Source organism: Megalops cyprinoides, chromosome 25 (assembly GCF_013368585.1).
Source record: "Megalops cyprinoides isolate fMegCyp1 chromosome 25, fMegCyp1.pri, whole genome shotgun sequence".
Classification (NCBI taxonomy): domain Eukaryota; kingdom Metazoa; phylum Chordata; class Actinopteri; order Elopiformes; family Megalopidae; genus Megalops; species Megalops cyprinoides.
In genome coordinates, this window is record NC_050607.1 from 17953114 (window position 1) to 17977824 (window position 24711).

General features: G+C 43.4%; 3 protein-coding genes across 5 annotated transcripts in view; 2 read left to right on the forward strand and 1 right to left on the reverse strand.

The window, feature by feature from the left end:
- Positions 1 to 6078: 6078 nt before the first annotated feature.
- Positions 6079 to 12054, reverse strand: LOC118771735 (protein artemis-like). Its single transcript, XM_036519741.1, has 14 exons — positions 11946 to 12054; positions 11771 to 11822; positions 11365 to 11449; positions 11054 to 11113; positions 10879 to 10934; positions 10468 to 10569; positions 10275 to 10347; positions 10039 to 10179; positions 9643 to 9744; positions 9418 to 9554; positions 8651 to 8705; positions 8244 to 8332; positions 7979 to 8073; positions 6079 to 6722 (listed from the first exon to the last, which is right to left on the reverse strand). The coding sequence occupies exons 1-14, from the start codon at positions 12052 to 12054 to the stop codon at positions 6079 to 6081; spliced, it is 1800 nt and encodes a 599-aa protein (XP_036375634.1).
- A 688-nt stretch (positions 12055 to 12742) lies between these two features.
- tmem243a (transmembrane protein 243, mitochondrial a) lies at positions 12743 to 17967 on the forward strand. Of its 3 annotated transcripts, none has more exons than XM_036520397.1 (6): positions 12743 to 12807; positions 14235 to 14331; positions 15532 to 15801; positions 16632 to 16682; positions 16982 to 17086; positions 17211 to 17967. In XM_036520397.1, exons 3-6 carry the CDS (start codon positions 15724 to 15726, stop codon positions 17331 to 17333), a joined length of 357 nt encoding a protein of 118 aa, XP_036376290.1. In that variant the 5' UTR covers positions 12743 to 12807; positions 14235 to 14331; positions 15532 to 15723; the 3' UTR covers positions 17334 to 17967. The 3 variants fall into 3 exon arrangements, with proteins under 3 accessions (XP_036376290.1, XP_036376289.1, XP_036376291.1); XM_036520396.1 differs by lacking the exon at positions 12743 to 12807 and adding an exon at positions 13178 to 13323; XM_036520398.1 differs by lacking the exon at positions 12743 to 12807 and adding an exon at positions 13896 to 13957.
- Positions 17968 to 22646: 4679 nt separating this feature from the next.
- LOC118772116 (endosome/lysosome-associated apoptosis and autophagy regulator family member 2-like) overlaps positions 22647 to 24711 on the forward strand; it is a 30278-nt gene continuing 28213 nt past the window's right edge. The window contains exon 1 of the mRNA XM_036520379.1: positions 22647 to 22998. Within this exon, the coding sequence (XP_036376272.1) occupies positions 22852 to 22998 (147 nt within the window). The 5' untranslated portion in view covers positions 22647 to 22851. The remainder of the gene's footprint in view (positions 22999 to 24711) is intronic.

Here is a 24711-nt window from a genome sequence, read left to right on the forward strand (position 1 = left end):
TACGAGAGCGTCAGCCGAGTCGACACCCCCCATGAACTTTTTGCACGCCCCCACAGGATCTGGCGCAGGGATCTGTCGGGTGGACCAGGCGCCATCTGGGTTTCGGACCCGACTCTGCACAGACTGCCCGCTATAGGCCCTGTGGACGGTGGAGCACAGCGTGACATCTCTCGTGTCCCTCCACTTCACAAACAGTAGCGGGCCATCTCTGATCCATCGCATGTCCCCGCGGTCCGCTTTTCTCGGCAGGGCGTTGGCGGTCGTCCTCGGGAAGCCCGTCCTGTCCTCGCGGATGGTCCCGCAGGCCCCGAAACCAATGCCGTGCAGGTGACGGAAGAGCAGCGGGCTGGTGTAAAAGTCGTCGACATACACCGTGTACCCCGTGCCCAGGTGGGGCACACGGAGCAGACTGACAACCGCGTCAAAGCTCAGGCCTTTTCCCGACGGACTATTCGCCTCCCCCTTGTAGACACAGAAGTCATACGCGTAGCCACTGGAGCTGTCGGTCAGGACGAAGAGCTTGAACCCCCCCTTGGTAAGCTTGTCCTTCGTGTACTGCTCTACCCCAATCCTCTCCTTGGTGGCCACCATGCGTTCGTCTATCGAGAGGTTCTGCCGCGGGTGGTAGTAGGCCCTGCATGCAGCCAGGATCTGCTCCTGGAGCGGCTTGAGGCGGAAGAGACGGTCATACCCGGGCTGACCTCGGAGCTGGTCATTCACAGCATCCGCCTCTGGGTCGCTCATGTGCAGATATGCACTGATGGCCTCACACCGGGCCCAGGGCATCACAGAAGCGGGAAACGGGTGGCTGTGCAGGCGATCCTTCCTCCACATGTCCCGGGCGGCTGAAGGCTTCACCAGGCCGAGGTAGATGACGATGCTGAGAAACCTGAGCATTTCCTCAGCATCCACATCCGTCCACTGCCTCTGCGTCCCCTCTGCAGTCCTCCGCGCCGCATATCTGTTGGTGTTGCGGCACAGGGTGCGGATCGCGTCTTTGCTGAAGAACAGCTGGAAGATATCAGAGGGGCTGTACTCCCTCTGACAATCCAGCTGAACTCCCGGGGTCCTCCTGGGGCGAAACTGCAACGGAGGAGGCTGCTCATCTTCCTCCGAGGGGTCGCGCCACCTATCCTCCAGTGCTACAGGTGGCGCCGCTGCGCTCAGCTCTGCCGGAGCTGGCCTTGCTCTGTGCCTGCTGCCTCTGGCACTAGGTTGCCACCCAGCAGAGGTGTGAAGGGTGTCCACAGATGGGGGAGGGGCAGAACTTGAAGGTCCTGGGACCGACCCAGAGGAAGTGGGGGAGATGCCATTTTGGGGAGGGGAAGCTGGTGGCAGTGACGTCTCAGTGGTGGATGGATCTGTGTCACTGCAAACAAAAAAAAACACACAAACAAATTCATGCTTGATGCAATGAATATGAACAATAACATATAATGAAAGACCATTTCACTTTTTCAATGTATTTTATAAGTTTTAATGCAATACATGCTTCATGAAAAACACTACACAAACAAAAGTGAAATTTAAATGGCGCCATGTAACGTCGATTGGCATTTAAATCGGTTATAGTATTACGCATTCTTTCACGCACAAACGTGAATTTAGATGTATGTAGACTACTTACATGTCGAGGACGATCACTTTTTGGGTGCATTTTACTATAGTTTTGATCTAATATATGCTTCATGAAAAACAGCGCTATACAAACAAAACAAGCGAAATTTAAACGGTTGCCATGTGACGTCGACCGAGGGGGCATTTAAATCGATTATAGTATTACGCATTCTTTCACGCACAAACGAGAATTTAGATGTATGTAGACTACTTACATGTCGAGGACGACATCAATTCCATGCACGAATGCGTCCTCTTCGGCAGAGTCCATGCTAGCGGCCATAGATCCGTCACTGTCCGCATCCAGCTCCTCCTCACTCCCGAACAACTCCTCGTGAATCTCAGCCAAAGTAAGGCTCTTCCTCGCCATAGTTCAGAAGTGTTTTTTAGTCAGAAAAAAAAATCGAATCACAAAAAATGCACTAAAACAAGTCACCTGCTTTGGCTCTGAAATGCGCACCTCAATAACTGGCAGAGCGCACACGGGGTTGTTTTATATATGCATCACCCAACCCCCCCCCAAACCCACCCCTACCCCCACCCCCACCCCCACCGATCTGTCTACGTTTTCGTCAGAATGAGTGAGGGTAAACGTGATGTCACTTTCCCGCCGGAATACGCCCCCTCAGTCGGACCGAATGGCAAAACATCCTGCAACATGGCCGGGAAAGTGCGAAACCGGGAATAAAACAAACGATTATCTGCTTATTTAAAGGCAGTTGGACTCGACAGCGATCCTTACAATTTACCAAAGAACCAGTGGTCCATGGACATTGAAATGTGGCCAGGAATCGGGTTTCCTGACATTTATATGTACCTGATTTCGATGCCGGGGAAATAGGCTACACAAAGCAAAGCCTGAAGGCATACAAAAGCCGGGGCATTCTAAAACGCTTAATGTGACTACCAAAACTGCGATCAATTATCACCAAATTTCTCTCTGACATCTCTTGTTAGAACACACTTCCTCCCGTCAAAAAATCAAAACCGAAATCCTAGGAGTATGGTCGTTATCTCACGTTAAGCGTTTTCCTCTCCATTGACGCCCATTATAAGGAAAAAGATAAACGTGGTTTAATGTCCCAAAACAGCGATCAACGATCACCAGATTTGTCTGACATCTCACAAGTCATAAACACTTATGTAAGTTTTCGTCCATACTCATAGGATTTCGGTTTTGATTTTTTAACATTAAGACACGTTAAAAGCCGTTTCACGTTAAGCGTTTCAGAATGTCCGCAAAAGCCCTGACGCTTGGTCGTAGGCCTACTTCAAGGCGGGATTTGTTGGCGAAATTAAAGTGACGAGGACACAAATATTTTTATTACAACTTTTATTTGGAAACTATAAGATACACGATTCGGTGCCTGGATTCCAGTTGTTTCTGCGAATTGCAGCGATCCATTTGCTTCTCTTTTCTTTAGCTTTCGGCAGTCTGTAATCAGGGACGTAGGAACCGGGGGGGCACGTCCCCCAAAGTTTGTGTGCCCCCCCCCCCCCCCAACGGAATATCTTTCTCCCTGGTCACGTTTTGTGAGCGCGCCACTTGACTGGATCATTATTAAAAAACACGCAAGGACAATCAACATGCACCCGCTCCCTGGGGAAAAAAAACAGACATTAGGTAGTTTTTTGAATACTGGTTTTTCTTTATTGGTTTAAAAATGAACCTCTCACTCTAAACTTTGGATTACTTTACTTTCCATAAACGCTTTTCATCGGTGCGCACCGTACATTATATTCATAGCAACAAACTCTCATAGGAACTGGAATTGCTTTTATAATCATGGGCACATAGTAATCGTTCATTCAAACACAACACAATTCTAGCATTTTATGCAGCCCCTAGCACAACCTCATAATCTACTGTAATGCATTCCCGAAGGCCTTCAAGACTATTTCAGGACAGTTTTATTAACAATGAGCCGATGCTTTTATCTTTCATCAATTTCGTCTTAACACTGGCCTGTGAAAATCATCATCACAGACTTTTACTGTATGAAATTAAAGACCCCCAGGAAATTAGCTTATTTGTGCTTGTACCCAGGAATTGCTGCTTGCAGCTATATTCTTTTTCTTCTTCTTCCTCCTCTTGATTTAATTATTGCTTCTTCTTGATTTTTATTATTATTACCGAACCAGGACCTGAGTTCCTCATTTCATTCCCTGTTATGTACAACATATCCCGGAAGGACAATAAAAACATCCTTATCCTTATTCCACCAAATTTTGCCGCGCTTCTCCTCCCACAGTTTTTGAGATATCGACCCCAAACCAGCTGTAACCCGTGCAGTCTGACCCCGATCGGTGTGCTTTTAAACAGCTAAGCTGTACCTGCACTCAATCTCCGGTTTTTGTCATTTTTTCATCCCTTTTTTTTCCATATACTCCCATTCATTTTCAAAATCACCTCCCCTCACACTTCATGGCCTTCCCACTTGGTCACTTTTCACCCCATAGCCACCATACCTCACACGTTGCCTTGGGACAAATCACCCAACACTCATCCAAGACCGCACTCATCTTTTCATCAGTTTTTTTACTCATTTATTCATCCCTCCATCCTGCCATTGACTTCAATTCATCTTTCAAAGTCCTATCACGAGGTCACACTTATAGGCCGTCATATGCTGGCTCAGGTCATGCCACCCAGCACTCACTGAAACCCATACTGACCCGCACTCATCTTTTACTTGTTTATTCATCCCTCCATCCTCCCATTGACTTCAATTCATTATTCAAAGTCTTACTGCTCGGTCACCTTTCGTCCTACGGCACTTTTCTAGTTGCAATTGTCATGACATGACATGAATGTATCTGTTAGCATGGATTAGTGATTCAACCACACAATGTGAATCAATGTGTATCTATCAATCTGTCATGACAGCTTTTACCATAAGTAACATCAAATTTCATCAATGGCTCATCACGGGATATATTTGTACAGCTGTATTGAGATTACAGATGCTTGCTATTGTTCTGTATGTTCAAACTCCACATTATTCAGCTCTTGGATGAAGAGGCCACATCTGGGAAGACCATTTCACAGAAAACAGAATGGAAAAGCACTGTAACAGTGTCACCGGCTGATCTTTCAGACTCATCCTGATTTTACAGGAAATGGTGTCCATTTTATTTTTTGTCATTGTGCCACAGTTTGTCCATTCCAGGATTTCAACAGACTTTATTCAGAAAACAAAAACATTGAAAGGAATGACACACCAAAGATAGACACGTTCTGAAAGAGAACAGAATTTTAATGAAAATAAGCAGCAAATATTAAACCTTATGGTACAAAATCAAAAAAATTATCCTGATGTGTGATTCTGAGGTATAATTTTTAATCTGAGGTGTAATGGTTGTAACACTGACTTGAGAAACATTACATCACAGAAAATGCAAAAGAAAATGTTTAGCCTTTGTGATAACAAACTGAAATAAGTTAAATATGACACCATCAACAATAAACTAGCCACCAAGGGTCATGATAAAATTAGTTACATGGAACGTTGCAGGAAAATTGGTCAATATGGAAAAAACAATGGTAATGTCTCTGGTGGCATTTTCGCCCTCTAGTGGTGAAACAGCTTTCCTGCGACATCAGCTCAGTCAGATGATTTGTCAGTGTGGGACACTGTTGATTCTAAGGCTTCTTCCTCTCCTGCTTCCACAACAACACAACAGGATTACATTAGCCAGATAAAAGAAGTCAAAGATTTAAACTGTCTTTGTGCATAGCTGACAGAAAGGAAAAGAGGAGCAGGACAGACACCTTTCAGAAGCCTCTTCTGAGAGAGAGGCTCAAGAAAAAAGTTTCAGAAAAAGCACTTTTTCCGAACTCTATTGACCATTTGCACGTAGAATTCTCCGCTTGTCCAATATGAGGTAAATATGTATGTTTTTTTTATGAGTAATGCCGGTGGGAGAATTATGTGACCAACTTTGCGAAGAAAACTTCATCACAGTATTCAGTAAACATTTTAAGATTTTGAAACTGCAGACGAATAAATGTTTTAATTAAGTTAAAAAACGTACATGTACTGTACTTCCATGCTTTCCTGTTGTTCAAGGCCACAGATTTTCATTAACGTTGCACCTATTTTGAGGTTATGAGGGAAAACCTGTCTGCTGTGTGTAGTCCATAATTGGTAGTCTTCTGCTGTGATCGGATGGCATGCCATCATTAGGCTATATCAAAGTGTGACATTTGGTTATGTGGATTAGTGTCATACACTTTCCATTTCCGATATGAGGTAAATATGTACGTTTTTTTATGATTTTTGAGAGGTGTCCGGGTTGTGCTCCTCAGGGTCTCTGTCCTCAATGTTTGAGTCATGTGTGGAGGGCATATTGAAGGCAGAGAGCATCTGAGGGTCCCCTGCTGTTTCTCAGGGCCTTGACCTGCACTAGCTAGACTTCCTGTAATTCCTTCCCTCTGCATGGCTTTCTCCACAGCTGTACTTAATGCCTGTCTATACATCCGTCAGACAGGCTCAGTCCTCCTCTCCACACAGTGTCCTCCTGGTTCAAGCTCTCTGTGCCAGGGTCAGAGACGTCACTGGACTGGGAGCAGACGGGAGTGGCGTCGTCATACCAGTCGCTGGACAGGGTTGGGGACTGCGACCCCGCCACGCCCGCTGACCGCACCAGGCTGCTCTGGCTGCTCTCCAGCTCCGAGCCCTCGTCCGTTTGTGCTGGGTCAACTGCAAAAAACGCCTCCCAGGAGAGAGCCTTGGAGTCAGGCCGGGAGATGCCCCCTGCACTCCGCTGATCCTCGCGGTCACATGCTTCCCTCCTGGAGCCGATGGCTGCACTTTGCCCTCTGGGAAGGCTCCCTGTGACCCCGTCGTTGGTGGCTTGCTGGAACTCTGCGGGCTCCTCTTCTTCCTCATCGTCCTCATCATCATTGGACTCTGTGCAGTCCATATAGTTAAGATTCTCCTGAGCGGGGTGCAGTTCTGAGCAAAGGTCCTCCGGGATGTTAGAGGGCGCTCTGTTGTCTGAGCTCAGGGGATTGAGGAACAACGGCTGCCCTTTTCCAGGAAACTTCCTTTGCCAGGGAGTGACCACTTCTTCCTCAAACAGCTCATCCTCACTGTCAGAATCTGAGGAGCACAGATCCAATATATCTTTTTTTTTTTTTTTGCATTTTTCCATTTTTCTCCCCAATTTGGAAATGGCCAAATCCCTGAATTGTTGGAATGCCCAATTTGTCATCGATGTTTGGGGTCCCATTGCACAGCCCCCACAGTCAATCCGGGAGAGCGTGGACAAGCACGTGCCCTCCTCCGAGACACGTGATGTCAGCCGCTGCTTCTTTTCACACAGCGGTCCACAAGCCAAGCTAGCACAAAGATGAGTTGGAGGAAGACATTTCATATGCAGCTTTGGCATGTGGACCACAGGCGCCCGACAGACCAGCAGGGGTCGCTGTTGCTAATGGGACCGAAGCCCCTGCTGACGTACCCACCCCTATCCCTGGCGGAACGAAGCCAACTGTCGGCTAGTGACACGGCTGGGATTGAACCCGGGCCATAGCGTTCAGTCTGCACTCGGAATGAGTGCTTTTACCGACTGAGCCACTCGGGAGCCCCAGATCCAATATATCTTTTCAGTACACGAATGATAGTTAAGGCTAACATGCTTCTGAAATAGTCCAATGACATGGTGTCTTAGTGAAAGACACTGTTCACATCCTATTTACTAACAACAGATTAAACTATACATATGGAAATTCCTTATTGTTTTGTCTGCAAGTAAATAATGATGACAACACAGTGAGATCACTGAATTCTCCTGCCATGCCACCAAATCCATCAAGCTGATTAGTCAATAAGAGGGCCTTAGATTATGTGTGAAAAAAGGACAGCACCGTACATAGCTGTGAAGAATAGTCTTCTTAATCACACAGCATGCATTTGATTAGTAAAATAGGCTGAGGAAGGCATATACAGCAAAGCATCTCCCTGCTGTTTGCTCAACTAATGCAGCCTATGCAATTAAAAACACCATTTTTCACATCAAGCAGCAAATGCTGTGCTGTTGTTTCCTTCCTACAATATTATCATGGGTGTTACCACTTGCGCATCTCAATTACTTTTAAAAAATGATACTATCATTTGCCTTTTGTTATTTATTAACAGGAAGGGGATTTATACTGTGGTGTGCCACCCTTCTTCAGCAAAACAGCTATTTCCCATGATGCTTTTAGGCGGCTTTTTTTTTTTTTTTTGCATGGGCAAAAGCACCTGGCCTTTGTGGCCAAACATCTTAACTGTCAGTTCATTCTGAAAATAAGTGCTGTGGCACGTGGTGTCTTTCTGAACAGAGTAAACAAGGCCGTTCCCTTGGCCTGTCTCACCAGCTGAAGCGGGCTCTGCTTTTGCTCTTTTGAGAGGCCCCAGTGGTTTGTAGGTCACTTCCCCGCTTCCGTAACCTCTACACATGGGTTTCAATCTGAAAAAAAAAACAATGTTCAAAGATGCATCATCTTTTCGGAGTCTTAAACACGGTTCCGAATCGGCTGCAGTATTGGGTGTTAAAAGCATTACTGGCACTATTACGAAACCCGCTGTGAAGTGATCTAACGGACTCGGCATGTGATCGAGTGTGATGTGCATGCTTACATTTCTCTGACGTCCTCTAGAGTTTTGCCAGGTGGGTTGACGTTGGGGTATATATTGACAGGGCTGATGTAGGACAGGAAATCTTTGATCTATTTTTAAAAAAAGAGAAGAAGGGCATTAATTGTATAACTGCCTAATGAAGACATTTATAACTCAGAAAGCTGGTGCACAGTGAACCCATACACTGAACTGTAATACTGAATCAAGCATGGTAGTTTGTTTCCAAGCTCTGTTCATTTTGATGTGGCCAAACATCCCCGAGTTTAACTCTCGTGTTGTAATTCACCGCGTCTGTTTCCGATTTCCTGAAGGCACGCGTAAAAACCTTTTGAATACCCTGAACGGGGTGTGCTAGGAGCTACAGTCCTGGGTTCTGTGACCGGGCAATCAGTCCAAGTTTCACTCACCTCGGTGAAGGAGGAATGAAAGGAGAAGCATGCTCTGTAAGAGCTCTTTCCTGTCCTGAAGAGAGACCCACATCAGCAAACAAAAGCAACACAACACTCTCTTAACACAGTGGACCCACACTACAGCCAGTTTGCTTAATGTCTCACATTAGCTATGGTGTTATTTATCTACTTGGCCAGTCTACAGATATTCCCTGACTGGCCTGATCATAAAAGTAGGTGGGGAGCTTTATAACGGCATGCTTTATAACAACAGGAGGCTGCGTGTTTGAATCTTAGATGGGGCTATTAACGCTGCGAACACGAGCAAGGATCTCGACCTGAATCTCTTCAGCAAACCCAGCCGTCTAAATAAATAATGAATAATGTATGAACTATAAGCAAGCTGTTCACCCTGGCCAAGGGCATCAGCTAATAATGTCATTCATCCCGGCTCTAGAAGTCTAGCTGAATGTGAATTAAGAGCAACTGTCGCGAGAAAGCCGCTTGGGTTTTAACAGCAGTTAGGCACAGCTGCGCAGAGGACTATTTCAGAACATGGGCTGGTAACCACAGAGTTTCAGATTCAAGTCCCAGGTGACGTTGTACCCTGTGGCACGGTGGGCCACCTGGATTGCCTCAGGCCACATCCAGCTGCACTGCCGGGCACGAGCAAACACTAGTTACCTGGGATAATGTTGGCTGTTGAGATAATATATGATGTTAAGCAATATCACAGCAGTGCTTAAATGTTTGGCCGTGCTGCTCCAGGACTCAGTGGCGCTCACTTGACGACGACGCGGGTTCTCCTGCTCCTCTCCCCGAACCACATGGTTGACGGCTTGATGCTGATGACCTGCAGCGGCTTGCCGTTCGGCGCCGTGGACCCGCAGGGCAGCCTGCCGGCGCGGAAGTACTCGTCGTCCTGGCCAATCACAGGGCACGCGTCAGAGCCGGCCTGTTGCCATGGCGACGCACGCGCACGCCGTGAACTGAGCAGAGGCGCGCGGTACCTGTGGGTGCTGGCAGGCGTGGATCTGCGTGGATCGGTCGGTGGTCATGTGACACAGGATCTCAGGCATGTTCCGGAACGTGGTCAAGCGGTCTATGTGGACCTGTGGTGGAACACCAAAGAGAAACCTCTTGAGTCTCCTGTCCTGTGTTCCCAATCTGCTTAAATCATTCACATACTAAATGCAAAGATACCAAGCTGCTGCCAAATGGTGAACTCATCTCCACTGAATATATTTTTCCAGCTACTCAGAGAAAGTGGCCACTTTGAAATCTCTGAATTTTAATCAAGGACACTTGAGACGAATGATACATTCTGGTTTACAGCATGTCATCTTTGCAATCCCTTTAATGAGGTGCGGACACGGCTTGCTGGCGGCAAGGGCTATTCGGTTCACCTGCACGCCGAACTCCTCGCTGAGATTGGTGAAGAGATACTCGTAGCCGTATGCGGCTTTGCAGTTCAGCCAAACCACGTGGTACGGGCTGAGGGCGATCCAATCCCGCACCAGCTCCCTGATCCCGTTCAGACAGGCCTCCTAGAGGCAGAAGGATGACAGTGTTCGACCGCGAAGGATTCCTTTGCACAGAATCGCCACCACCGACACGGAGCCGACGCCCTGCGGCCTCTCACCCGACTGGGAATCTGGAAGAACCTGGGATCGTAGAAGGTCGAGTCCAGATAAACGCTCCGAATGTCCTTCACCCTGGAGACACAGAGGGAGGGGCGTAAAGGGGCCGGTGCAGGTGTGGTCTGAGCAGGGATTTTTAAGGTAAGGTTAATTGACCTTTTTGGAGGTGTGAGAGCATGCATCAGCTCACTGTACCTGCCCCCTGAGTGTAAGAACTCCATGCGTGCCACCTCCCCTATCCCCAGTCTGAAATCCCCTGTGTACAACACCGTCCCTTGGTTTCCCTCAATCAGGAACCTGCAACTCCAACAGGAAACAGGAAACATGCATCCATGCACACACACACAGACACGCACACACACACAAACACACGCAGGCACACGTGCACAACCACATACGCATGCAATCACACGCATGCAAACACACACACACATTTAACGTTTTTGGTTTTTTTTAACACTGATTTCTTGAAAGAGACTCAAAAGACACCAGTCTTTGAGAAAAGGGACAATGTTTTGCACCTTCGGAACACAATTACAACTGAGACGTGTCGGGTGTTTCTGAAACGTCTGACTCCCCGATTATGAATGAGATTGTTACTCGTACATGACTGATCCTGGACAATGACCAGCGGGAAGCAGCGTCACCACGATGTCTTCTTTCTAACAAACAGCAAGATAAAACCAATGAACCCACTGTCATAAGCATATCATAATCAGTCCAGTATTTGACAGAGTGATGTTCATGGACAAAAATGACTGAGGAGTGTTGGGGAGATTACCTCTCCTGATATTTCATCTACCAGTGAGATTTGAGTTGGATTATCCACCTCAAGAGAAACCTGTATTGAAAAAGAACAGACACAAACAGTGAGTATGGCACAGTGGGCATGGCACAATGGTTATGGAGCTAAAGCTTTAAATGGGAAAATTGCAGGTTCAAATCCAGAGCGAGGCACAACTGCTGTAGACTTGAGAAAAACAGACGCCCTGAATCGCTTCAATGTCAAGCTTTGTAAATGTGTTGCACGTCAAGAAACACAAGTTATACAGAACACACAGCAAATCTTTTGTGAAATGAGTAGATACTTACAATATGATCTTTCCAGAAGCCATATTTTGGATTGCTCAGTAAAAGCTCTTTTGTTACGGGTGAACAGTATAATTTGACAGTTAAGCTAGAACACAGAGATTCAAATAATTAAAATTAATTTTCAAAACGGATTACATTCTAGTAACAACAACTTGCTATCTATCTGCACAATGTATCTAGCATTATGCATTCAGAGCCGCTACACAAGGTCTGGCTGGCTGCAGGACAGGAATGCAATTTATGGAAGTATCAGTTACAAGTTAGCAGGTACACAGCTTGTTATTTGACTACCATAATAATTGGTGAATATAATTGGTAATTTTATATTTTACGTAACTGCTAGTTTGCGCTAAATAAAGAAATCTACCTTTAAGCAAAGCATGACAGGCAGTAATCATTAACATACCTGATCTTTAATTTTCTTTTGAGCAACGGTCCCTTTAAACCCTTCATGTGATCTGCAGACAACAGCACGATCAAATACTGTGTTAGGTTAGTAAAAGTTAACTAGCTGGCTGTCTCAAAATACCGAAACATTTTCCATAAGTTCTGGCAATCTAGCTGTCTTATATGTTATATACCTTTATGGCAGTGCGACAAAAAATATGCTCTGGCATATAAATTTTCTCTGTCGAAGCGGTCCAGAGATATAATGGGGTATTCTTTCATGCGACCTTCGAACAAGCTCATTCTGCACCCAGTGTAGCTATCCTGCGCGTTAAGGTACACAGGCGATGGTTAGTTATGGGATGCTGGAGTTTGACACGTCCAGAACTGTCAAACAAATGGTGACATGTTTTTCAAACCTTCCCCCGAAAACAAAAACGGAGAAACATGATTAAAGACATGTGTCAGAACCAACTTTGTGGAAGAAATATTATGCTGACATCTAGCGGGTTGGAGGCTGAAAAAAAATTAACTCTTTAATAGCCGTGTAGCGCGTTTACCACTGTCCACAATCGCTAATGAGACATTGTGGCAGAAAAATGGTGCATGGAGACAGAGCTGTCCCCAGAAAAAAAAGAAAAAAATAGATGTATACTATCTATTTATTGAAAACAGGTCCATAGCTCCCTTAACAACAGACAGAACATAAACAGCAATGGATACAATTTGGACAACTGGAAGCAAATCAGTAATACAGTTATTTTGTCTAACACAGGGTGTTGAAAATTTCACTTTAACAAACATTATGAAACTTGAAAAACATAATCTGATATGCTGCAGACTTGAATGAAACGAGGCCAGTGTAGCATCATCCCAGAGACTGTCATACATTGTATCATATGATGTTGGGGGGAGGTTCTCTCTGGCATTTGGTTTGGATTAAGACAATACTTTGACTCACTGGCAAAAATAATCCCTGTTCTGATGGCTGATTCTTGCTCCAATTGCCAAAAGCCTGATCACATTTTCAACAATGACTGGTGTTGCAGTTAACAGGTGGGTCAAATGATTAGATCAGATAGAATCCAACAATAGAGTTTGACTGTATGCAGAAGAAATATCCACGCACATCCTTTCAGCACTACAGTTGTTTGTCCGAACATCTACTTAATTCTTGTGGTCCTTTATTATTAACGTATGAGGAGTGCTATGGTTCTCTGCAGGAGAAAGTTAAATATGACAATATTAGGTGTAGTGTATGACTGGATTTACTGCGACTTTATGTGGTTTAGAAACTAGTAGTGGGCTTTCTGTGAAACAGTAAGGTAGAGCAAACATTTCTGTATGTTATGTCGTTCACTCAGTGGTCCGAAGTGTGAACGCGCCCTTTAAGCGCACTTGCCTTTAACACGCAGATGACCTGAATCAGTGCTGTGTGGATGGAGAAGCAGTGATACCAAAATATCTGGCTAGCTAGCTACATAGCAACTATTAGCTGCCTCTCAAGTCACATAGCTAGCAACACTGTTAAGACTTTCTAGAAAATATAAGTACAGTACTTTTTTCAGTCAGGTGAGTTGTTTAAAATGTATTGTTAGGGATGCATTTTACTCGCTACCTAACGCTACGTGTGTTCATTGTTTGATTCAAAACCAGCTAGACGGGGTTCATTCATGTTGGTTTCAATTTTCAGCTGGCTAAACTCACAATCAAAGCAAAACACTGCTGACTAGAAACTAGCTGGCTAGCTGGCCTCAGAAAGTTGCACTGATTTCATTTTGTGAGGCTACTCTGCTTGCCTTTCGTGTTAGCGAGCAGGCTAGTTCCCTAAAGCTAACGTTTTTTTTGTGGGGGTTAACGTAAACTACCAGGCAAAAACAGTCAGGCAGTTCAGCTAGCTGGCTAATTACCTAGCCTACTGTTTAGATCGCCGAGGTAGTCTTCTCAATCCATTTTTTCAACCTGTGTCCGTAGCCGGATAAAGTTAGTTCCATTATCTACCTGACGTTAAATACAAAGCAACGTGTAGCTAATTTATCCACCTACTATTACTTAACCCCTATGGGGTAGCTAGTTAGCCAACTCCTAGACCTCATTGTCCATGTTAAGATTTATGACATTTTTGGCATACTCGCTGGGCAGCTGTCGGCCTAGCTTGTAGTGATCTAAGCAAGCTAGTTTGGTGAACTCACCTGAACTTGGCCAGGTACAACAATCGCCATGCTTGAGGAAATGTTAGTGAACTAACCTAAACAGCTAACTCTCAAACGTAAATGTCCTGTCAAACTGCAAGTTAAATGCGATGAGACAATAACCGTATTTTTGCTGCACGGCAATCTCCATAAACTTGACTAACTAGCTAAGGGAGTTAATTACTTATACTGTGAACGTCAAGCGGAGATATTTGCTTAGTTAGTTAGCCAGGTGGCTAGCTTATTGGAGTCGTCGTATGACTCGTACTCATGTTAGGATTCTTCCTTTAGGTGTTGAACAAGAAGTTAACTTTGGAGTAATGAACTGTAGCTCAAGATCGAAAACAAGGCCCGGACAGTAGAGAACATTTCTTTATGGAGCAGAAAGGTGAGTTCATTTTGTATAATTGGATGTGGGGGGCAAATGATTGCATTTTGCTTGAGTCAGTGTTTTCACCACCTGCCCTGACCGTGAATTTAATGGCTTGCTAAGTAGCCTGATTAGTATTATAAATATCTGACCGGGACGGTATACTCCGGCTTTTAGCTTGCTGGCTACCACTTATCCTCTTGTTGTCATGGCAACGTAGTAATCCTTGCTGTGGCAAATATTCAAGGTCTGGTTAGCATTTGAATATGAGGGGAGAATAGTCATAAGTTCATTATGTTCAGTGCATATGAGATGAAGCTCACTGACCTTTGGTCAGCGATGTGGCTAACTTTTAGCTGGTGTGAGTTGTGTAGTTATACTTCTCGGAGATTTTTGTTGCACACAATGAGGAGATGTGTCTGAAAGTTGCAAATCATGAGAAAAAAACATTTTTCCAGTTTGTAGAGTAACATTTTAATAGTTGATGTTGAAGATAGGGTAGGTTTATTTTGGTTGTAGTACGGCACCATATGACTGATCACACTGCTGTTTTTAAACCACCACCATCCACATCACAAGGCCATGTTGCAATTTAGCCTTTGGCCAAGTGCCTTTAATGTAGCCTTTGTTCAGTTGTGTATGGTCTGCTGTTCTAAGCCCTTCTCACATTGCTGTGAGAAGCAGTTTTTTGACCGTTGGTCATACAGGAAGTGCGTTGCAACTGGAAGTCATATGTGCTTAAGTTCAGGTGCTGTCTGGTCTCCTGAGAGGAAGTGGTATATTCCTGACCCAGATATTTTTCTAGAGCGTGTTTGTGTTACAGTGATCAAAACCAGAGTGGTCCCTTGCACAATGCTTCATAATAAGCACTTAATATTTTGAGGGAATGCGATCAGATGTGTTTGTACTGTTTCTGTATGTAGTGGGGAAAAAACTGAAATCTGTTTATATTAACTCACAGACAACACAGTCAAATACTGTGATAAAATTCTCTCGCTTTGTTTATTGTTGATATTTCAATCAATATTGGTTGCTTATCAGTTGAACTGTATCACAAGAATTTGAATTTGTGAAGTAATCCTATTCATGAAACGCCATACTTGTTTTAGCCCTATTGTAGATGGAAATCTTCACGTGTTTTCTGCTACGGATGCGTTCTTCCCTGGTCATGTGACAGGGGTGTGATTCGGTAACAGACTGCTGTCGTAACCTTGTCAGGTAGCCCACCCGCTCGAGCCATGCCCAGCAGTTAAGGCCCCGCCCACTCCACGTCCCCACGCACGGCTGCCATTGGCTCTGGGAGGAATGCTGCTCTGTTGGCGGAGCCAGCGCACACTGCAAGGGCTGGGCACGCGGGAGCGCGGCTGCTGAGAGACGAGAGAGGGCCCTCTCGCGCGGGACGCCCCCGCCATGGACGACTTCACCACCCGCACGTATGGGACTAGCGGGCTGGACAACCGGCCCCTGTTCGGGGAGACGTCCGCCAGGGTACGAGCAACACCCCCCCCCCCCCACCCCCCCCCACCCCGTCGAACAGCCTCCAAGTGGAAGGGCTTGCGGTGGGGCGGGGATGTCGCGAGTTTGGGGCTTCAACACAGGAGTTCGTTCTTTACCTCAAACCACTCTTTCAGGATCTACAAGGGACAAAAATACAGAAAATCTGTGGCATTGAAATGAGTTCACTGCTCCTGTGTGGCTCAGTTTGTTAAAAGCACTTGAAGTTCAATTACAAGCCCTGCAGCCTTGATTCAAAGCCAGCAGTTTCAGTCGTTGACAGTGACTGGGAGCCCAAAGCAGTGGAAAATAGTTGGCTTTGTTCTGCTGGGGATTTAAAGAGGAGGGTAGGTTGGCCAGGGACTTGACTGACCTGTAGCTCATCAGCAACCCCTGCTGGTCAGTTGGGCACCTACAGTCTGCCTGCATAAATCTGAACAGTGTCTTCCTCCCACTCCATGTCTGTAGAAGTTTGGCGAGAGGACTGTGGTGTATCAAGCACTGGTTGACATCACATGTTTTGGAGCAAGGCACATGTTTTTCTTGCCTTCCCAGATTTGTTGGTGTGGGTTGCAGCTAACCGGGCAGCTTTTACAACACAACTGGGAATTCTAAAATTGGGAGAAAAATGGGGAAAATAAAAAAAGGTTAATTAATTAATTGAATGAATGGGTTCCCACTGAATGAACAGCTTCAGACTGTATATGTCATATGATATATACATTATCAGTCTGCTGGTGTACAAATCAGTGCATATGCAATATGTCAGGTTTTAGATGTTATATTTGTTCTATCAGTTACAGATTTCCTTTATTTTCTTTCAGGATCGAATCATCAACTTAGTTGTTGGCGGCCTCACGTCTTTACTAGTTATAGTAAGTATGAATAATTTACAATCTCTTTGGTGTAGCAAATTTGGTTCATTAAGGTGGTGTTCTAGCTCTTTACAATGTTAGCCTGGCAAGTGGCATGCCTATTGGCAAATAAAAGTAGTATATGTAATGTACTGTACAGCAATCTACAGCATATGTTTTGCTGCAACATGATGAAGCGTTTTATCAAATAAAAGGTTGAATATTTTCTTCTGTTACATATGTAACACATATGTAACACATTTATATGTAAATATAATTATGTAACACTACCGATTTAATGTGCCATTACTTTTTTCCAGGTAACCATTATTAGTTCTTTTGTCTTTCCTTCGTTACCACCAAAACCTTTGAATATCTTCTTTGCCATCTGCATCATCTTGATTTGTGCCGCAGTGATGGTACTTGTAAGTATAACCAAACGAAGTACTTTAACACATATCTTACGCTTTCTGCCTGATGACGCACTTTTGTGTCTGCTAGTAGTGTATGTTGCTGAAATGTTTTTGAAATGCTTGTTCTGTCCCACAGATTTTCTGGTATCGACAAGGAGACTTGGAGCCTAAATTCCGAAACCTGATATATTACATCTTAGGTTCCATCGTCATGCTGTGCATATGTGCCAACCTGTATTTTCACGATGTGGGGAGATGAATTAAAGTTTGCCTTATCGAAAGGTCGAGGAAAGGAGAAGTTGTTCTTTTTGAACATAACGTACCTTAAGCTCAAAGAATGTTATGGTCAGGTGCATTTAAGTCTTACTCATTAAATGACCATTTAAGCACATAAAGATTATTAGGAGACATTCTTTAAGCATGACGTTACACAAGGTGTTTGGCATACAGGGATGTAAAGAAGCCATTTCTCTGGCTTGTTATTCTGGCTTGTAGGAGGAAAAAAAAACAACTGACAGTCTATCTTGGATTTGATCAGTGAAGCATGTGATCTCAGCCGTCAAGACAGGACAACCAGTATGTCTCATCCGTAACATTTAGGGATAAGAGCTGTTGCCTTGTAGAACAGTGTTGGCAAACAAACTAATGAATGTGATCCATGCCTGTATAATCTCTCCTCGTATATATGCACAGTAATTGTAGCTTTGCAAGAATAATCAACCAATGGAACACTGATTAGCACTGTTAATTTTTCAGTTAAAATATGCAAGACAGACATGAAATCACAACTCTGGGAAAAGCTGTGGCCACAAAGCTTCAGCTTGTTTATATTTGTTTATAAAATGTACATAAAAGTACAAAGTGTACATTCCAAACTTGCAGTTTTTTTTTCCGGTGGCATTTTTTTATTTTCTACGTTTTTGTTTACATTCCTTTTATTATAGCACTTGTACAAAGAGGAAGGAGAGAAAAACGCTTGTTCTGCATGCGTCCTTCTTTCCTGTTGTATGTATATAGGTGTCATTTGTTATCACTGGAATGCTGGCTGTCTAAAGACCAGTGAGTCTTATAAAATGAACCATTGTCATTTCTAAACTTTCTGTAATAAACAGAATCAATGTATACTGCTTGGGTCTTGTCTAATTTTGATGTGTGTTTACACGTACCTCCAGTATAGTACAGGACAGGAAAAATGCTGTTACATCTAGATGTGCAAAGAAAATCCACTGCAAAAGTGCAACAGCAATTCTTGTGTTATTGGCAGGGCATTAAATCTTCATAGGAATGACAGAAGACTATTGAACAACACTCTGTGAGTATGGTTAGGCAACTACAGGCAGCGTAACAGTCTCTGCATTTACAAAGGCAATATTGGACTGTGGAGAAAGTGTTTAGTGTATTTCGTGAACCACAGTCATACTTTCGTGAGCGATTGTGCCTACCTCTCAGCAGTATCTACAGGAGTTTGTATTGTTGGCTTCACTAATGAGGAAGAATTCATTCTCCAATTTCACTGTCTGGTACTAAACTGGAATTACTGCATTTTACACTGGCTTAGGACTGTGGCTGTCAAACATTAGCCTACAGATAATATCTGCTTCAGAAATGACATGACATAAGCATATTTGCATTGACATTTATTCATTTCACAAGCGCTTTTATCCGAAATGAGGCAGAGTTCAACACAATCGAAAGCCATACACCCAGTCACAAGATTCGAAGTTCTGCATGACCAAGTTTCAATAGTTGGTCAGACAATGTACAAGCTAGCTGGTAGAAACACAGGTGCATTAAACCATTATTATTATTATTTGAGGAAAGCAGTTTAGGACATGAATGCTTTAGGAGGTAGCATTTTAGGTTATCAGGAGAACGAAGAAGAGCTGTGTCATAAGATGTTTCTTAAAAATAGTGAAGGATTTGGCAGAACGGATGAAGTGTGGAAAACCATATCCATTCTATATCAAAAATGAACAGATCAATAAATAGTTGAAGTCCCAGCTTGAGAAGATTTGAACTAATATAAGCACCCATAAGCAATGTTGACAACATTTTGGTGTTTTGCTTTTGCCATGGCAGCCTCAGCAACTACTGTGATTTTTTTGATGTATAAATATGACTTAAAATCCTGCCAAGGGAACTGCCGGTCACTGTCACAGTAATTGGCTGTGCCTCAAACTTACCAGCTTAATTTCACACCCAGTGAAACCTGTTGTCAGAGGCAGACTGAATATTCAGTAAACCTATTAGACTAACACTGAAAGTAATCTTTGAGTTTTTAACACCATTCAACGTCCATCAAGATGTGGGCACAAATCTCACTTATTAACTAGACAGCTCACCCTATGAAGTTAGCTTGATAGTCACTATCAGGGTAAAATCTGTGTAACGTTTGCTATTTAATTGAAACAAAAAAGAGCCCGTGCTACATTCATATTATCCCCTATCTATACTATCAAGCTGTTTATTTCTTTAAATAAATTATAAATGAAGACTTTAGCTATGTTGCCAATCCACTGTAAATTATGACATTGATGCTTTCCAGTTAGCAGCCGGGCTAACTGGCTAGCTGCCATATTTGCTGGCTGAAACATATAGCGATGCAATAGTGTGATTGTAATATATGTAGCTAGGTAGCTCACAAAAACACCTTTCAAGGGTTGAATGGAAGGCAATTCAGTAAGGTGCACTATATGGCCAAAAGTATGCGGACACCCCTCCTAATTACTGAGTTCAGGTGTTTCAGCCGCACTGACTGTTAACAGTTGCATAAAATCAAGCACATAGCCATGCAATCTCCATAGATAAACCTTGAAAGTAGATAAATAAATGATAAATGAAATAATGAAATAAAATAAAATGAAGAATAAGTCTTAATTTTAAGACTTAAAAATGTTGAAACAGTGTTTAACAATATTAAAATACGTAATTGGTTAAAACAGGTACACGTGGTGTGTCAGGGGTCTTGTTGTTTCTCAGTTTATCTATCTTTTGGTTCTAACATTAAACTTTTATGAAGATGTTTCTCCCGAAAACCAGTCATAACCCTTACAAAGATACCATTTCCTCAGAGCAATGTGGTGTCATGTGAAAAAAACATTTGTGCCCAGATAATGAGAACTGAGATACTGAGAACATAACTATTTCTAGGGTGGCCAAAAAGGTGGATCCCCAAAGCCTATCCTAATTTAACATTTAACAAGCAAGAACAGCCATCCAGGCATGGAATGGTATCTGTGGCACGTGGAGGCTGCTCAACAGGATAATTGACATTAACATATTGATATACATTTGTATAAAAGTCTATGCATTTTCTCTTCAGAAATATGCAGGGCACATACAGTACCTTATGCATAAAAATTTGACTGTGTGTGGTAGGTGACTCCTCCTGCATTGGATAGCATATTACATGCAGATTTTTATCAGAGTTAGCTTTTAATTAGCAGATGAATTACACATAGAACACAAAATGAAGTGACTTTCTCTTCAAACAATGTCTTCAGCTAACCAATAACCCTCCAGCACTGCCTAAACATAATGCAGTATTTCTTCCTGCTTTCTCTGATTAAGATAACATTTTTAAAATGTCTCTGTTGAGGGATTCCAGGATCCCAAATCTGCAAAACCGGTTTGTGGTGAGTGATACGAGGAAAAGACACTGTTTACAAATTCCTTTGGACTCACAGACTCATGAATAAGAATCTCCATGAGTAGTTGCAATCAGACAGAGGGTAATTTAAGACAACTACACCTCGAGGAAGTGACATCTGAGAGCGATTCATAGGAATCTGAGACGGTATGTTTCCCATGAATTCAGTCAGAGAGTGTTCACGGTTCAGCACTTCACCTGAAGCTGTGGCAGAAAAGAGTTCTAATGTAGAAAATACCCCTCATGTTAATGCCCTCATTTTTAGCCATGTGAATGGGTCTGACAGCAAAGTAAAGTATATCTGCTTAAAAAATGTCTGAATCAAAGTAATGTGACTGAATATGCAATGTGCCCGCACAACTCTCTTCAGTGCCATAGACTAAAGTAATTATATTCAGTGTCAATTACATGAATTTGAATTAAATTGAAATGGTAAAATACATGTTGAAGGTTGCATGGATTGGGTGAATATGCTTAACGACCACACCATGAATGTTGTGCAATCCTCTCTGTGAGGTCGCCGTGTACCTCCATGGTCTGAAGACACAATTGACCTGTGGGTTGCTTTCCAGTTTAGGGGCATGTCTGTCGATGTGTTGTCAATATATCACACTCAAATCAATATCTTACCAACAATTTTGAATGCCGATAAAGGGAAATATGAGATTATGAAATATGAAATATGATGTCTTATTTTTAAGCAAAAGTAATTATATTTTGATCAGGGAACTGCAACATTTTTCTCCCAGCCCAAGCCACTGTTGCTCATTCATAGATTAAAAGAAATGGCATTTCTGAGCCAGCTCATGCTTGGTAAATCAATGATGTCAGCCCCTGGTGTGTTCAGTAGCATTTGACCAATTAATTTTTAATGCTTATCTATGATGGTGTAGTCATTTTAAACAACTCCCCTGGGGGAGGGAGTGAAAGGATCATCACATAAGTGATGGAATATGTTTTCATAGGTTTGTTAATTGGGCCAGTGTGAAAATTACGGCAGAAAGTAAAGCACTTGGTTGGAGATTTGCATTTAATATTCTTTTTTCCATCTCAGAAGTTCTTCGCACTGGAAATCAAAATTTGCCCTTGAAACCCTTTGCATTGTAATACAGAAGCATACTGTAGAGGTGAACAAATTATACGGTGATCTCATTATTAACAGTCTACACCAATGCCCTGGAAATATCTAAATGATTTATTTCACATGGTTTCCAAAGAGGCTGGAGAGCAGTCTGATACATTTTAAAATAGGCTTTTGGACACAAATAACAGACAGTAAAAAATAAAACCAGCCTCTTTATGGGAGAACTACATAAAATGTCTTCACAAAGCAAGAAGTGGATAACACTACTTTGTTATACATTGATGCAGACTTAAATTGGAGACCTTATTGACAAAATAGCTTGCTCTGAGTGTGTTGTTTGTATCATTGAGAGCCGCCACGTGTGTAAAAAGATATGCGAGCGAAGATAAAATGAAGATATCCGCCGTGATTACATAGATATAAATATTCTCCATCAGTTTAAATTGACACACACAACCACCTAGTGAGACGTTACAAGTATGGATCATGAAGACCTGACAAATATGTCTCCAATGCATAATAACACATAATAATTCTCCCGTAATCATCACACCCTCTACTGTAACCAAGAAATCTGCAGTTGATAAGAAATAATAAATATTGCCAAATGTCGCTTCTGACGATAGCTTCCGCGATTCATATGACTGTCAAAATGCTCTTTGCTCATTATTTTCATATTCCTCTTAATGTATTGATTGAAGTCAGTATTATTACTGTTATGCTCCTGCCAGTTTTAGAACTACCACCTCTGCAACCGGTCACAGCATCGCTTGTTGCAAGCGCATGGTATTAATTTGAGTCTCTCCGTACACGCTCTATTTAAACGCACTGTACTTTCATTTATGCGCGCTTGCCTGGCCAAACTAAATGACGTCACGCCGATGCCTGTAAAAACCTGGTGGATCCGAACGCAGGCTGAAGCCAGGGCTAAGCTGTGCGCGGAAGGAACGTTTCCCAGAGGCACGAAATAATCAGAACCAGGCTCACACAGAAACACACGTCCTCCATGGTTGTCTACACGGCTTGTAGACTGTCTTAAATGCAATGGAACGGAGGGGACCCTCGAGCGGGCTCTGTGTTTTCTCAGCGTTTTATTTAATGCCTTGTTCCGTCTGGATTTGCAGCGCTCTCATCAGCCTCAGCTCGCTCCAGTGGACAGCGGTGGCCAAAGACCTACCCCAGTGCAAAGAGGTAAGCCTGCGTTCACGCTTGCGATCGCAAAACTGTCACCCATTGTTATATTTCGAGCAGGTTCCGTCGTGTTGCGAATGATGGCACTTTGGAGCGCCGAGATGCGCTGCCGTGTTGCGCTCCCGAGCGAACACAGAATCCCATCATTACAAGAAAATATTCCAAAGGTTTCATAACTGAAATAATAAACGCGTTCTTTTCCCTAACTGAATGCATTACATATCATGGCAAATTCTGTTATGAAAATGAAGTGATCGAAGAGGGTATTTGGTTAAATAATTCATGATCGTATCGCAGTTAGCTAGTGTATATACTAGTTATCTTTTGACGTATTAGTTCCTGGCTAGATTTTGATTTAGTTCTCCGTAGCTATTGTTACATCCTTCAGGAACACTGTGAATCGCACTAGAACAGGAACTGAGTAGCAAGACATCGATATCCGTGGAAATAAATCAAATCAAACGACACGGTGTCGAAGTTAGTTCATTCACCAGTTATTTTACTTGTTGTCCTGAATACTGCAATTATCACCTTGGGAACATAGCCACGCACGAGAATGACCAAGGTAACCGGGAGACTCCACGGTATTGATAATCGACAATGATTTCCATTTTCTTTTTCGCATAAGTATTGCAGAATAATTTCACTGCATAATGAATTGTCAGAAAAAATATCTTTGTGGTCTTTTCTCTTGTGAAACCATTAGCATTCCCTCAGAAAGTTAAACTGTATATTCTTTGTATTTTTTAGAGAATCCTCATCTTTCCCTCTCCAGTGTGTTTGGAGAGTCTTACCACCTAATTAATTTCACCAGAGAACAGGGATATCAATACCACTGAGAGCTGCTCTTCGCAAAGTGTGGTAGTAAATGCTATCAGAATAAAATCAATAAGCTCAAGCCATTTGAAATGCATTATATCAATAGATTCTGAAAGGATGCGTTACAATTAGAGTATTTAATATCTGCGCAAATACCACTTTTTAGGTAAGTTGCGGTACTTCAGGATAGGTTTGGCTCTTCTCATTATAGCATGAAAAGGTCTCATTTACACTAAATCGGCAGTACAATAATGGGTTTATTTGGTGAAGGAGTCAAAATTGGGCTTGTCGTGACCCCCAGATTCTAAGCCCCATGGGAAAATGGGAATGGCCTCAGCTGACCCCCCATTTGCCGCTATTCTTCCCGAAACCCCGCATCCGTGCTCCAGAACGCCAAGACAAAGAAAACCCACGTTAACCTCAATTTCCCACCGTGCCGTTGAGTCATCGTATTACCGAGATAATTTACCCATAATCCCGCTGCGCGTATCTCTGCGGCCTGCAGCCTGTCAATATTTGCCCAGCCGCTCCTGGATGCAGTCAGCGGAGAGGCCCTTTTCCTTTGAGCACACGGGGGACAGTGCCGTGGGATGTTGTGGCAGAGGTCCACCCCGGCAGCGGGGGCAGTCCCAGGAATAGCAGCGTTAACGGGGGGGGTTGCCATGGCGCGGAGGAGACAGTCATCCCTGGTGATTTCAGTTCGTAGATGTCCCTGAAACACGTAGAGAACACAGAGGGGGAAAAAAGCGGCTGCATAAACAGCGGTTCATTAAATCAAACCATCGCATGAAGATGTCTGGATTTTTTTAAGATAATGAGGCTTGCCTTTCTCTCCAGTGGCTGACAATGCCAAAAGAGTTTCATTTTCCATTTGTGTTATAATTCAGGGCAGTC